Raw genomic sequence first — 14395 nt, forward strand, 5'->3', positions numbered from 1 at the left:
TATCAAAAGTTGCTAAATAGTAATGTCTTCAAATGGAAACAAAGATATAACACTAACCTTCACATTGCATTCTTTCTGCTCATATTGTTATACACTAGTGTGATTTTGGTAACAAGGTACAAATTGGTACCAAGGTAGATCAGGAATCACATATTAGTACAGTATCTTGATTACAAGTGTAATTTTAGCTATCAGGCTGTAATTAATGAATATGTGCTTATGATTAATACTGGTGTTCTGACCTTAAAAGGGAAGTAACTCTACCTTTACTAATACACAAAACTGTGAATACACGTTGTTAACCTAATTTAATTTAACCTTTTGAGTTGGAAATCAATCCTCTGTGACCTAATACAAGTTACTTACTACAAATCTTGTAACAGTACATGGTGGAGAACTTGATTATCTTAAGAAAAAATATCATGAGCATGTATGTGTTTCTAACAGATAATGGAATTTAGTATTTTAATACTAAACATGTTAAAATAAACAGTAATTATTGCCATCTTCATATAATGTGCATTGTTATACTCTCCTTAAGAGGGCCTCAAGGGAGAATAGTCCTTGACTAATGAGTCACCCTCTATAAATAAAGCATTATTATTATTATTATTATTATTATTATTATTATTATTATTATTATATTATTAATATAATTGCCTCTGATCGAACTTTTTAATATTTAATATGCATCAATATTATCATGTGTCAGACAATGATGATTACAATTCTCAAGTATCAGCAAAAGTAGCTAATACCCTAACCCCTCCCCTTAGACACCTGTTACCAAAATTTGCATCTCTATCACTATCTCGCCTACAATGTAGTTGCATTTATGGACTTCTTTGTTCACAAATTATCATAGAGAGGTTTACTGGACAATCTCATAAGTAGGTTTTATGACCCTTTGAACAATCAGTAAAGTATGATCAAGGTAAAAGACACAGATCTCAAGTTACTTTGTGGAAACCAATATTCAGTTTAGATTTGGTGGCCTTGCCCTTAGACCTAATGACCCCAGAAAGTTAATAGATGTTTCTTGTCTCAGAAGCACGCCATCCACAGAGAGTACCCATGGTCTGTGGAATTGGAGTTCAGTTATTTTGTGGAGACAAATTTCCTTATTTGAACCCCACAGACCTTCAACTTTAAGCTGTAATTCTTCAAATCAAGGCAAATGCAACCTAGTTACAAACTTTAAATGAGGTACTTAAGGTAGGTCATATAGAACTTAAGACGTTTTTAAGAAATACTTTTTTCTTTCAGTTAACTTACATTTGTCCTTTGAATTTCATTCCCAAGATGAACAACTTTCTTCATGGCTGCAATGCAATACATTCAAAAAGGGTTTGGTCAAAGTATGTGTTCAAGAACTCACAATACTGTGCAAAAACCATTTTTCCTCTTAGAGTTACCTGACCTTCACCTTTGACCTTTTGCCTCCAAATCCACACGTGTCTTTTTTTATTTGGTATAAAGTCCAGCTAGTGTGTGTAAACAGTTTTGACTTTTAACCTTTTGAGTTGGAAATCAATCCTCTGTGACCTAATACAAGTTACTTACTACAAATCTTGTAACAGTACATGGTGGAGAACTTGATTATTATGTGGCAATGTAACAGGGAATAGAAGGAAATGTGTGCATATAGATTAGAGATTGCTTCATAATTTTCAGACATGATTTTGGTATTCCCCCAAAAAAGCTGAAAATTTGAAAGTGGATTTAGGGGCCCTCCCCCAACGGGGTCTCGAGGGGCAGTGCCCCCGATTCAGGGGTCTAGGTGGCCGAAGGCCCCTGGCCAAAAATGCATTTTACAGTCATAAAAACTGCTCCTGGTGCAACTTACGATAATAATATATAACAAAATAATCATTTAAAAAGCTAACAAACTTACCAAAAAAATTTCAACTTGAATAATTTCACCATATTTATTGTCACATGACTTTGTTCTTCAATACTATTGGTACTTAAGTTATTTCATGTGCATGTCAGTGTTCACATCGTGATTAGGTCAAAATAATTTCTCAATTTTTGCAGCAAATGTATTATACTTCTCTCTTTTCATAACAAATCTGTAAAATAAACACCCAAGTACATCAATTATATACAAATAATCCCACTTGTCGTTTTCTCCAATGGACACAACCTGTTGATATTCCAGTTGAACCCTTTTTGCCGCTTTGGCAAAGATTTGTTTAGCATTTCTTTTTGACTGACTTTTTTGGTTCAATGTGCAATCGTTTCTTTTCCTTTTCAATGAGAGCTATATTTTCTTTCATGCTAGTGCTTGTATTAGCGACATGCAGTGCGCATATTCAGACAGAGAGCTACATCTGTTCTCTCATGCAAGATATCCTTCTTCTTATAGTAATTAATTGCACTTTTTCCAGATGCCTTCTAAACTTCAGTTTTTCTGCATGCAGCTTCTTTTTAGGTGCTGTTCCAAAATCTTCCAACTGTGATTGATGTACAGCAGAGGTCACAAAATGCCAGTCATCTAGCATTCAGTCTTCTTATAAACTGACCAAATAAATGTCCGTTGACTTTTCACTCCAGCTATTCCCATTTCGATATGGTTTTTAAACCTTTATCTAAACTTCTCGTGTCATGGTCTCTTTCAACAACTCGGGACGCCATTTTTTTGCTGCAAGCACGCTTCTTCTTTCCATAGCTATCAGTTTCCATTACACAAAGATTCACTGGATGAATTAAAACTTTCAACCAATCAAATTACTCTTTACGAGAGTCGTGGGCAAACTAATATATCAAATGAATATGTTACAAGAGTCATTGCAGATTGGGACCAAATAGACCATTTTTTAAAAACCGGATCAGACATGATAAAAAAAACCCCAATTATATCAAGAAAAATTGGATTTAAGTCAGGAGAACAGCAGAATTCCACTCTAAAATGGAGAAAAATCATGTCTTTAATGTGCACTGTGCAACTAAAATTCTTTTGCAAAAGTTTCTCTTGTTGCCTGAAAATGTAATCATGTTATCTGTATATGAAAACAAATATGCAGCTATGACATTACTTTTGTACAACTCAACTGGTGCTTGCTTTATCAAGCTAATTAGGTTTTTCTATTTATAACAATCTAAGTCCAGAATGAGATACCAGGTCATCTATAGATGTCCACAGTCATCATGTGATAATAGATGCTAAGACTTACCTCTAATTCTTTTAACCTTCCTTTCAACATCTCAATCTCCTTCCGAGCTGACCCTAGGTCCTCAGCCAACTTGGAATTTAGTCGCACTGCTGCAGGAAAGAATAATTATCTTCACTCAATTTATTGTGAAACATATATAAGCCATTATAAAAGTATCCTTCATTCAAAAGAAATCGTTTAATTATGACATACAATTTTTAAGACTTATTCACTAACAAAAGTTACTGACAGACTATGGATCATTAAGAACAAACACTGACAGCAGAATGGATTCATTAACAAGACAAAAGTGCAGATGATGGATTCATTAACAATATACATTGACAGCAGGTGATGGGTTCACTAACAATACAAACTGACAGCATTTGACGGGTTCCCTATGAATATAATGACAGCAGATTATGCATTCAACAATACACAATGACTGCAGTTGATGGGTTTACTATGAATACAATGACAGCAGACTATGCATTCAACAATACACACTGACTGCAGTTGATGGGTTTACTATGAAAACAATGAGAACAGACATGCATTCAACAATACACACTGACAGCAGTTGATGGGTTTACTATGAAAACAATGAGAGCAGACATGCATTCAACAATACACACTGACAGCAGTTGATGGGTTTACTATGAATACAATGAGAGCAGACATGCATTCAACAATACACACTGACTACAATTGATGGGTTTACTATGAATACAATGAAAGCAGACATGCATTCAACAATACACACCGACTACAGTTGATGGGTTTACTATGAAAACAATGAAAGCAGACATGCATTCAATAGTACACACTGACAGTAGTTGATGGGTTTACTATGAAAACAATGAGAGCAGACACGGGTTTACTATGAATACAATGAGAGCAGACACAGGTTTACTATGAAAACAATGAAAGCAGACATGCATTCAACAATACACACTGACAGTAGTTGATGGGTTTACTATGAATACAATGAGAGCAGACACGGGTTTACTATGAATACAATGAGAGCAGACATGCATTCAACAATACACACTGACAGCAGTTGATGGGTTTACCATGAATACAATGAAAGCAGACATGCATTCAACAATACACACTGACAGTAGTTGATGGGTTTACTATGAATACAATGAGAGCAGACACGGGTTTACTATGAAAACAATGAAAGCAGACACGGGTTTACTATGAATACAATGAGAGCAGACACGGGTTTACTATGAAAACAATGAGAGCAGACATGCATTCAACAATACACACTGACAGCAGTTGATGGGTTTACTATGAATACAATGAAAGCAGACATGCATTCAATAATACACACTGACTACAGTTGATGGGTTTACTATGAATACAATGAAAGCAGACATGCATTCAACAATACACACTGACAGCAGTTGATGGGTTTACTATGAAAACAATGAAAGCAGACATGTTTCAACAATACACACTGACAGAAGTTGATGGGTTTACTATGAATACAATGAAAGCAGACATGCATTCAACAATACACACTGACAGTAGTTGATGGGTTTACTATGAATACAATGAAAGCAGACATGCATTCAACAATACACACTGACAGTAGTTGATGGGTTTACTATGAATACAATGAAAGCAGACATGCATTCAACAATACACACTGACAGTAGTTGATGGGTTTACTATGAATACAATGAAAGCAGACATGCATTCAACAATACACACTGACAGTAGTTGATGGGTTTACTATGAATACAATGAGAGCAGACACGGGTTTACTATGAAAACAATGAAAGCAGACACGGGTTTACTTTGAATACATTGAGAGCAGACATGTATTCAACAATACACAATGACTGCAGTTGATGGGTTTACTATGAATACAATGAGAGCAGACACGGGTTTACTATGAAAACAATGAGAGCAGACATGCATTCAATAATACACACTGACTACAGTTGATGGGTTTACTATGAATACAATGAAAGCAGACATGCATTCAACAATACACACTGACAGTAGTTGATGGGTTTACTATGAATACAATGAGAGCAGACACGGGTTTACTATGAAAACAATGAAAGCAGACACGGGTTTACTATGAATACAATGAGAGCAGACACGGGTTTACTATGAAAACAATGAGAGCAGACACGGGTTTACTATGAATACAATGAGAGCAGACACGGGTTTACTATGAAAACAATGAAAGCAGACATGCATTCAACAATACACACTGACAGTAGTTGATGGGTTTACTATGAATACAATGAAAGCAGACATGCATTCAATAATACACACTGACTACAGTTGATGGGTTTACTATGAAAACAATGAAAGCAGACATGCATTCAATAATACACACTGACAGTAGTTGATGGGTTTACTATGAATACAATGAGAGCAGACACGGGTTTACTATGAAAACAATGAGAGCAGACATGCATTCAATAATACACACTGACTACAGTTGATGGGTTTACCATGAATACAATGAAAGCAGACATGCATTCAACAATACACACTGACAGCAGTTGATGGGTTTACTATGAATACAATGAAAGCAGACATGCATTCAATAATACACACTGACTACAGTTGATGGGTTTACCATGAATACAATGAAAGCAGACATGCATTCAACAATACACACTGACAGCAGTTGATGGGTTTACTATGAAAACAATGAAAGCAGACATGCATTCAACAATACACACTGACAGAAGGCAAAGGATTCACGATATTTAAAAACAGCATATGATGCATTTAAAATAATAGAGCTGAATACAGATTCGATAATGCATACTAGCAACAAACTGTGGATTCAATAAAACACTGACTATGTATTGAATAATACACACCAACATACAATTCTTATGCTTAAAACTTACGAAAATTCTTTGCGTAAACTTTCATTGCATCATTAAATGGGACCCAGATCCCTAACCTTAGACTGGTTCACAAAACTTAAAAGTCTATTCCACACAGGAATTTAATAGAAACATGGTGAATGGGGCATTATCAATTCAATCCAATTCTCTAGACCAGTGGTAATAACTCGGCAATCTGTTTGAAAATCAATGATCGATGCCCAGTTTATGTCAAACAGTGCTCATCTCTTTGCATTTCTGACTAGCACTCAATGCTCTGTGATTTGTCACCTGGCTGCTGAAGTGAAGATCAGCAATATGGAACATACCCAGTGATCAGCACCCAGAGCCGGGTGGTCTGTCAGTGTCGGAAAGTCAGTATAATTCACTTCGGACACTGCCTGGTGACCAATGTCCAAAACCTGGACAATGACTGGTCAGATCATATTGATCTTTTCAACAGTCTCTGTTTGAAAACTCAACCCTGACCAATGAGATTTGCTTCAACTCAAGCTCTCATAAAGCAAGACAATGACCACCTTCCCTAGCATTGTCAAGACAGGTGAAGACAAGGTACATCTCTTTAAGTGTGGCAACTTCACTATGCCAAGAAGTGCTTAGGATCCCTCCATCAGAGATCTCCCCTTCATAGAAGCAGGTGACTTCCTAACTCCAGACATCTCTCTCACTGACACAAGAAACTCCATTACAATGGAAAGTAACATCACTGAATCAAACAACATCCAAATGCCAGGACACAACATAGAATCATTCAAGCAAGTAAATTAAATAGGGTTTATTTAATTAATTAAATAATTATTTTACTGGAAAATAACATCACTGATTCAGGCAACTTCCAAACACCAGGAAGTGGTATCACTGAAGCAAGTGAAAGAAATTATTGTTTTTTACTTGCAGTAGCTCAGTTCCAAGAGCATCAGACACATTATCTAAGGGTCATGGGTTCAAGGCCTGCCTTGGTCAGCTGCCATTGTGTCCTTTGGAATGGCACTAGCTTCTATTTTCTCTGCACGATATAGCCAAAAATGTGTAAAATGTGGAAATAAAACAAACGATTTTTTAAAATATTTATTTATATTCCAGACTTCCAATTACAAACTGAATGAGGTAACACTGTCCTTGGACTGGGGATTAGTGCTAGGAAAAGATACAGCAATGCAATAATAGCAGATAATCTATTGCTTCTGTCAAACTTCCTATCCACCGAAATAAATTTCTTTTAATGCATAAATGTATAACAATTTTTGAATCACATCTAAAAAACTCACCATCCCTGTTTCTCAGTGACAACCTTATAACTTTTTGCTGCATGGTTAAAAAATGCCACATTAAATATATATAATTTTAATAATACCCCCCAAAACCCAACCCCCAAACTGACCTGCTTACTCTAATTTTAAAACCAATGCAACAGGAAACACATTTTTTCAGCCTGATATGCAAATAATACAGGTTATACTTTACTTTTAATAAACTGTTCCTCTAGGGTCCTGTCTGTGTGGGGAAACAGACAGCATTGTACTTCTTTGGAAATCTTCATACTGAAAAAACAAAGCATGGCAAAAACATAATACAACAGGAAAAACATCTGTCTTCCATCTCTTATCTAATATCTTAAAACACAAACTACTATCATGCCTTTGTAACAAGCATTTAGACTTAGTAAAAATAATTCCCCCAAAAATCAGGATTTCGAAAAACACTAGAAAGGAATTGTCAACATATTCATGAACCCTTCTTCTGTACATTGATAATATTAGCAAAATATAGTCCTTGTCTTTGTTACCATTTCTATAACCATTGTAATTATAACACTTCAATGATATATTTTACAGGCTTCACAGAGCCCTTCCTACAGCCGTTCATGCCATGTGTACTGAAATTCCTATGACATTAAGGTAAAATACGTAGTTCAATTTTTAAAACCAAATCTGTTTGTGTTGACCAAAAATGTTTTCAGTTAGTATATATCTTCAAGAAGAGAAAGTAATACAAAATTTTATCAGTGAGCCATAATTTGTGACTTAATTTCACTTGCACAAATATAATCAAATCCAAAATAATAAAATATGCTGGCTGTAAAGTGGTCAAAAACGGATGCACTCTAAAATGGTTAGTACAAGAACACCTATAAAATAAATCTTCATAATGGATGTAAATAAAATACTGATATCCAGAGTGAAATTTCATTCCTAAAAGGTTCTACAAGTAAAACAAAGTATTTAGAATAGAATGCAAGACCTGAAAATTCACACATCCAACTTAAAATATTGCAGAAAATTCACTCATCCAACTTAAAATTCAGTCATATAACTTTACAATGCAACCTAGCAGACTATTACAAAACTTTAATGTTTTGATTGCCAGATATGTTGCTTTAAAATGGATGATAATTGTCAGATTACAGTTTTAAATGTCTTTAGCAAACACCAAACAGAGATGGGAATAAACATACACAAGAGGCAGCAGGAAAACGTTTTAATATTTTTCCTGATGAGAAAGCTTGCCCAGTGGTCACACTGGGGTCAAGATTTTGGGGGGGCATTGGACAGACATATTGTGGGAAACCTGCAATACTGCATTTGAGCTGCAATTCTGGCGATAACAGTGTTTTACTGGTGACCTTTTGTCAAAACATTTTGAAGATATAACCATATAAGGATGGCCATCAAAGAATCTATACTGAAAGTTTGATTGACATCATTATAATACAGGAATAATTAAATATTGCAAGAAAGTCTTTTGTTTGTTTAAATACTGGTTCAGCCATCCATTTAGCAGAAGAAGCTTACAAGATACTTCAAATGTCTTTATGTCATTCAAGACCAACTTTCATATGTTATATGTTTCCATGACAATCCAATATCAATATGATCGATCCTTCAAGGGAACAGTGACCAGAATTTTCAAGATGGAAATCATATATCAACATCTCTTTATTTAAGGTTCAACTAGTCTTCATAAGAAATCTTGTACAGAAAATCCCATGTAGATTTGAATTCCACTTGGGTGAAGTAGCAATAAGACTTTATATCCACCATAGTGGCCATATTGAATGCCCATGTGGAACCATTTTCATTTGAGACTATCTAAAAATCATACAAACGTCTTTGCGTGAAAACCCCATTTTTTAATACCATCAATTAACCTAAAAAGTATCAAGAACAAGATTGTTAACATGGCAGACATGGTGGACATACTGGATATTAGAGCAGCACCATTTTCATAAAGGACCAAGTCAACACAATAAGCAGTCTTTTTGTGAAAAGTACATGTTGATACAACCTTCAGGAATAAGTGGCAATAACAAGATCTTCAAAATGGTCATAATGGTTGCAATACTGGAAGTGAGATTGAGACTATTTTATGGAAGACCAACAAGATGTCATAAAACAACAAGATGTCATAAAAATCAGAAAAGTAGTTCTGAATCAGTGAAAACCCCATCCTGATATGACCATCCATACAGGAGGAGTATAAATAACAAGATTTTCAAGATGGCCACTGAGGCAGCCATATTGGATGTGTGAACAGCAACATCTTCTTTTAGGTCCAACTAAACCTTTGGCTGAATGCGTGTATAAATTTTCACTGAAATTCCCAACTAGTTTAGGAAAAGAGGTGATAGAAACTTGTGCTAATACTTGGATGATGAACAATAGGTCATTTATTTAAGATCTACTGGTCTATGATTGTTTGAAATAAAGGGCCCAACAACTTATGATCACTTTGGAGAATAGTAATAACCTTTTTCAAATCCATGACTGATGGCCAAAAGAATAAATGAATTTCACTGGATGATGAGAAGAAAAAAAAACATTTTTCATAAAAGAAGAACAGGCAGAGTGACACTGGTTTTGCATACCTGTCAACTTGTACTGGTTGCCAATAATTTGTATGTATTTTTCATTTTCGTCAGAGTACAGCTGTACAACCCTTTTTTTTATGGCTTTTTCTTATAAAATTTTTTTGTTATAAATATTTTAATCCAAACAGGAAGATGCATTGCCAACATGATGAAGTCGTACAGATACTTAGTGACGTCATTCTCATGGCTCGAAAATATGTCACAATACAATTTTATATCAACTTTTTTACCAAAATCGGCAAACCATATAGCAAATTCATAACTTTTCAAACACAAGATATGCAATTTTAATAGAATTGATCACCAGCTTACAAGGTATGCACTTCTGGATTGATACTTTGGTGATTTGTTTTTTATTTTTAGATTTCAGTTTGTTCCTGGCGTAATATCTTTGGGTTCATGGGGGAAAAATATAAATCTGTATAATGAGACCATGATAAATCCAAAGAAGTTAATGTTACACCTTCAAAATGCGTTTTTCAAAATACCTTGCACATTGCTTTTTTTTTATTAGGAGCGACACTTTAGTTTTTGAGTGCTTAAAGATGAACTTTGATGATTATTGCTTGCCACTGGATGAGTGTGTGCCTGTATTAAAAGACAATTGCCAGAAAAAAAGAGCTCCTGTAGATAATGGCTAGATATTATCAGCCAGAGAATTAGTGGCTTCCCAAATCTGAAAGTAGTTACTCAGCAACTACTTACCTTGCCTCACAGCAATGAAGACTGTGAGAGATCTTTTTCTATGATGAAAAAAATACATACAGGTTGTAGGAAGTCCCTGAATGCAGACACACTAACATAATTTTTAGTGTAAAATAAACATTGGCACCTGCTGCAAAGATTTTAAAACCCCTGATTACATTTTGAAAAATGCAAAAGAGTGCATGTGTTGCATACAATAATGTGTGTTACAACATGCTGAAAATCAGAAGAAAAAATAAAAAAATAAAGTTTCAGAGATATGAATAATTATGTAAATGTGTGTAACATTTGTGTATGGTATTTGACGCTTTAAAACTGTTGATCTTATATAATGTATGAATACCTTTCTTGTGTAAGGTTTTTATTGGTCTGGCATACAGGTTTTCATTGCAAGGAGCTGACAGGTATGGTTTTGGAAGTTAAAAATGCTGAACATATGAAAAGACATTAGTTAAAACCAGTAGACTGTTATTGCCATGAAATTCACAGAGGACGAAAATGCCAAAAAAAAGAAATAAAACATTTAGGAAAAGAAATCCATACCAAACTTTCTGTGCTGACTCATTAGGCTCTGAAACAATCTCAGGCAAAGAATTTTTTCTCCTCACTTTTCTTTGGTCACCCCTTGAATTCCTACAACTATCTGCTATCAAATGAAACTCACTCTGAATTTGCATAAACGTTTTATGAGAAGATTCCATTACAGCGTTTTTGATAAAATTTTCATATCTCGAGGTAATGGCATCATTATATTTCTGCATTCCCTTTCCATGACCAGAAAACTTTGATAAATTTTTTCCTTTTTGTCTTTTCACTCTTGAATTGGCCCTATCAAAAGGCTGAAGTTCTACAGTTTCTTCACTGCTCATTTTTGGATGATGAATTTCCACTTCTGTCACAATTTCATTTTCATTTTCAAGAGTTTCAAAATCTGACTTTGGCGAATTCTTCCTATGAATTTCCTTAGTAGTATGTACATTGCTTTCAAATTCCTTATTAAAATCATTAATTTCAGAAATAATTTCAATGGTATCATCCAGATGGTTGTTTTCTGTAGGTAGAACAGAACTATAACCATTCTGACTGTGGAAGCTGGAGCCTGTAGAGTGGGGAGAGCTTTGCTTGTGACTTTCACGGCTACTTGCTGGGGAATATTGCAAACTTGACAGACGGAAGTTGTTGACCTTTGGCGAATAACTCAAACTACTGGAGCACTGGCTACATCGTGAACAAGGTCGATAATGATCCTGAAAAAAAAAAAAAACAACCATAAAATAACAAACAAGCAAATTCTGTGAACATTTCTCTCCCACTTACCATGATGATGTAAAATAAGTTCACAACAATAAAATCCAACTATGACCACTAATGTAAAGTTACTGGACAGCCGTGGAATGTAACCAAGTTGAATTTCATTAACCCATCTAAAAAGGAATTAAACAAAACGTTCAGAAACGAGGTAAATTAAACTGATCCGTGACCATGACCTTGAAGATGGGAAGCTCAAGTTGGACCGATATCATTCCACTGTATTAAAAGAACAAGACCTATGGGAACTATCTCCTAAACATGTACCATGTATAGTTTATGCATCTAACTGTATGCCAATATAAGTTCCATCTGAAGATAAAGGCCTAATTAATATGCAAAGTTGGATGCTCATAATTCTTTTTCAAGATAAAGGCCTAATTAATATGCAAAGTTGGATGCTCATAATTCTTTTTCAAGATAAAGGCCTAATTAATATGCAAAGTTGATACTCATAATTCTTTTTCAAGATAAAGGCCTGATTAATATGCAACGTTGGCTGATCATAATCAAAGTAATTAAAGGTCTTTTCAAAGTGAAGCTTAGAGAAAAAAATTTAATCTGTAGTCGCTAGAGTCACATGACTTTCAAACAAAGTGAAATTATAATTCACAAGGGTGTTTTGTTTGGGCCATGTGTTTCTTTACTCTTGGTAAATGAATTTCAAAGTGTTTCCAGATGAAATCATGAAGCAACATTGTCTTTTTGTAAAAGCCAAATTGGTTGTAATAACGGTAATGAATAAAGAGACTATTGCAAAAGGGATGATGCTCTACTGGGTGAAAATAATTCCCAGAAATTCAAGATAAGACTATTTCTTCCATGTAACTGCTGGGTGTTGAAACCATTTGTGATATTCTGTAGCAACAACAAGACTTTAAATTTTAATTTAGCAGCTGAAGTTGACATGTTAAATTGGCACCACTTTCATTTACAAAAAGTAGACATCATTAGATGTATACTGAGGAGAACACCATTTGAATATGACCATCCATCCAGTAAGCTGTCATGACAGCCATATTAGATATCGGACTGGCACCATTTTCATTTAGGACCAACTAGATATCATATGAAGTCTACTGGTCAAAACCCCATCTTGATGTGTCCATCCATTTGTGAGTAGTAGAGATAATGTTTTCAAGATAGCCACCATGGTGACCATATTAATGGCCACAAATGAAATGTTTGCTTGCTTGCTCTGAATAATTCATGATCATTAGTAATTCCCTTACTCAGAGCACAAATATCTTCAGAGTTCGAAATTTTCAGTAGAAAAATTTGAACTCTGAAAATATTTATGTTCCGAGTACAGGAAATTACTAATGATCATAATGATGACCAGTTTACATCATTATGATTTCAGTCAGACTAACTTGATATGATAAAAACTCTTCTGATTAAAAGCCAATGTCAAGATGACTGTCAATTTATGAGTAGGGATGTCAAGATGGTCACAAAGGTGGTTATATTGAAAATAAGATCAGGACCAACAAGACATACAATTTTTCTGATGAAAACCCCATGCTGATAAAAATTCCATCTTGGAAGGTGTAATAATGATAAGAGTTTCAAGATGGCTATAATGGTGGCCATACTTGATACAAGATTCAATCAATTTCCATTTGTTACCAACTAGACATTATCAGATGTCTTCTACTGAAGGCATAATGTTGATATGTACAGCCATCTTGGAGAAGTAGCCATAACAAGAGTAACTAAATTTTCATTTTATGCCATTGACCAGACAGATCACAAATAACAAATGAAAGACCATCCAAAAGCTCTTCTGATCTAAGACAAGTGGCAATGCTAGCAAATGGCATGCTCTAGAAACAAACAAAATCTAATGTCATGATTATTTGATTTAGTTATATCTGATTTAATATATATTTATTTGAATTTAATTGTCTGTCAATTTTTATTTTTTTATTTTTCATTACATGATATTGTAATGTAAATTTATTCACTTGAGATGATACCTTTTTATAGATATTGGTTTGACCATGACAGTTAGTTTATAAACACTGGGTGTTGATCTAAATCCTGACCTTGTTTCAGAATTTGTAGCAACCTTCATAAACAAGTTCTATTTTATTTAAAATGATTGGTTGTTTCCAAGGTCATGATGGAACTTTGTCTTTAAGATATAAACAATTTTTAATTTTTTTATTTCTGAGAGTAAAAATGATTGGTTTTCGTCAGGGTCACACTGGGTAAACGTCCAGAAGATGATCACATGACCCTTGTTTACATTTTAGAAAGCCCATATAACCCATGTTTGGAGAATTAATCAGTACAAGTTGGGCTGTTAAACTGTTAGTTTTATGTACTGCTGTTTGGAGTTATTTCAAATTACATGAACTTGGATTCAAAAGGATTCTGTTATATTTCTGGAAAATATGTGTGCTCATGTAATATTGTGGAACAAGAACAGTTTTTTAAAAAAAATCATTCAGCTATCAGAGACTGGA

The 14395-nt window shown here is 34.5% G+C and overlaps 1 protein-coding gene across 1 annotated transcript in view; it reads right to left on the minus strand.

Annotated features, from left to right (window-relative positions):
* LOC149791036 (uncharacterized) overlaps positions 1-14395 on the minus strand; it is a 92046-nt gene that overhangs the window by 42033 nt on the left and 35618 nt on the right. Inside the window, exons 4-6 of the mRNA XM_089972938.1 lie at positions 11160-11863; positions 7508-7584; positions 3177-3265 (exon numbers count right to left, since the gene is read on the minus strand). Coding sequence (XP_089829064.1) covers positions 3177-3265; positions 7508-7584; positions 11160-11863 — 870 coding nt within the window. The remainder of the gene's footprint in view (positions 1-3176; positions 3266-7507; positions 7585-11159; positions 11864-14395) is intronic.

Source organism: Sinohyriopsis cumingii, chromosome 10 (genome assembly GCF_028554795.1).
Source record: "Sinohyriopsis cumingii isolate HCF-2022 chromosome 10, ASM2855479v2, whole genome shotgun sequence".
In the NCBI taxonomy this organism is placed as follows: Eukaryota; Metazoa; Mollusca; class Bivalvia; order Unionida; family Unionidae; genus Sinohyriopsis; species Sinohyriopsis cumingii.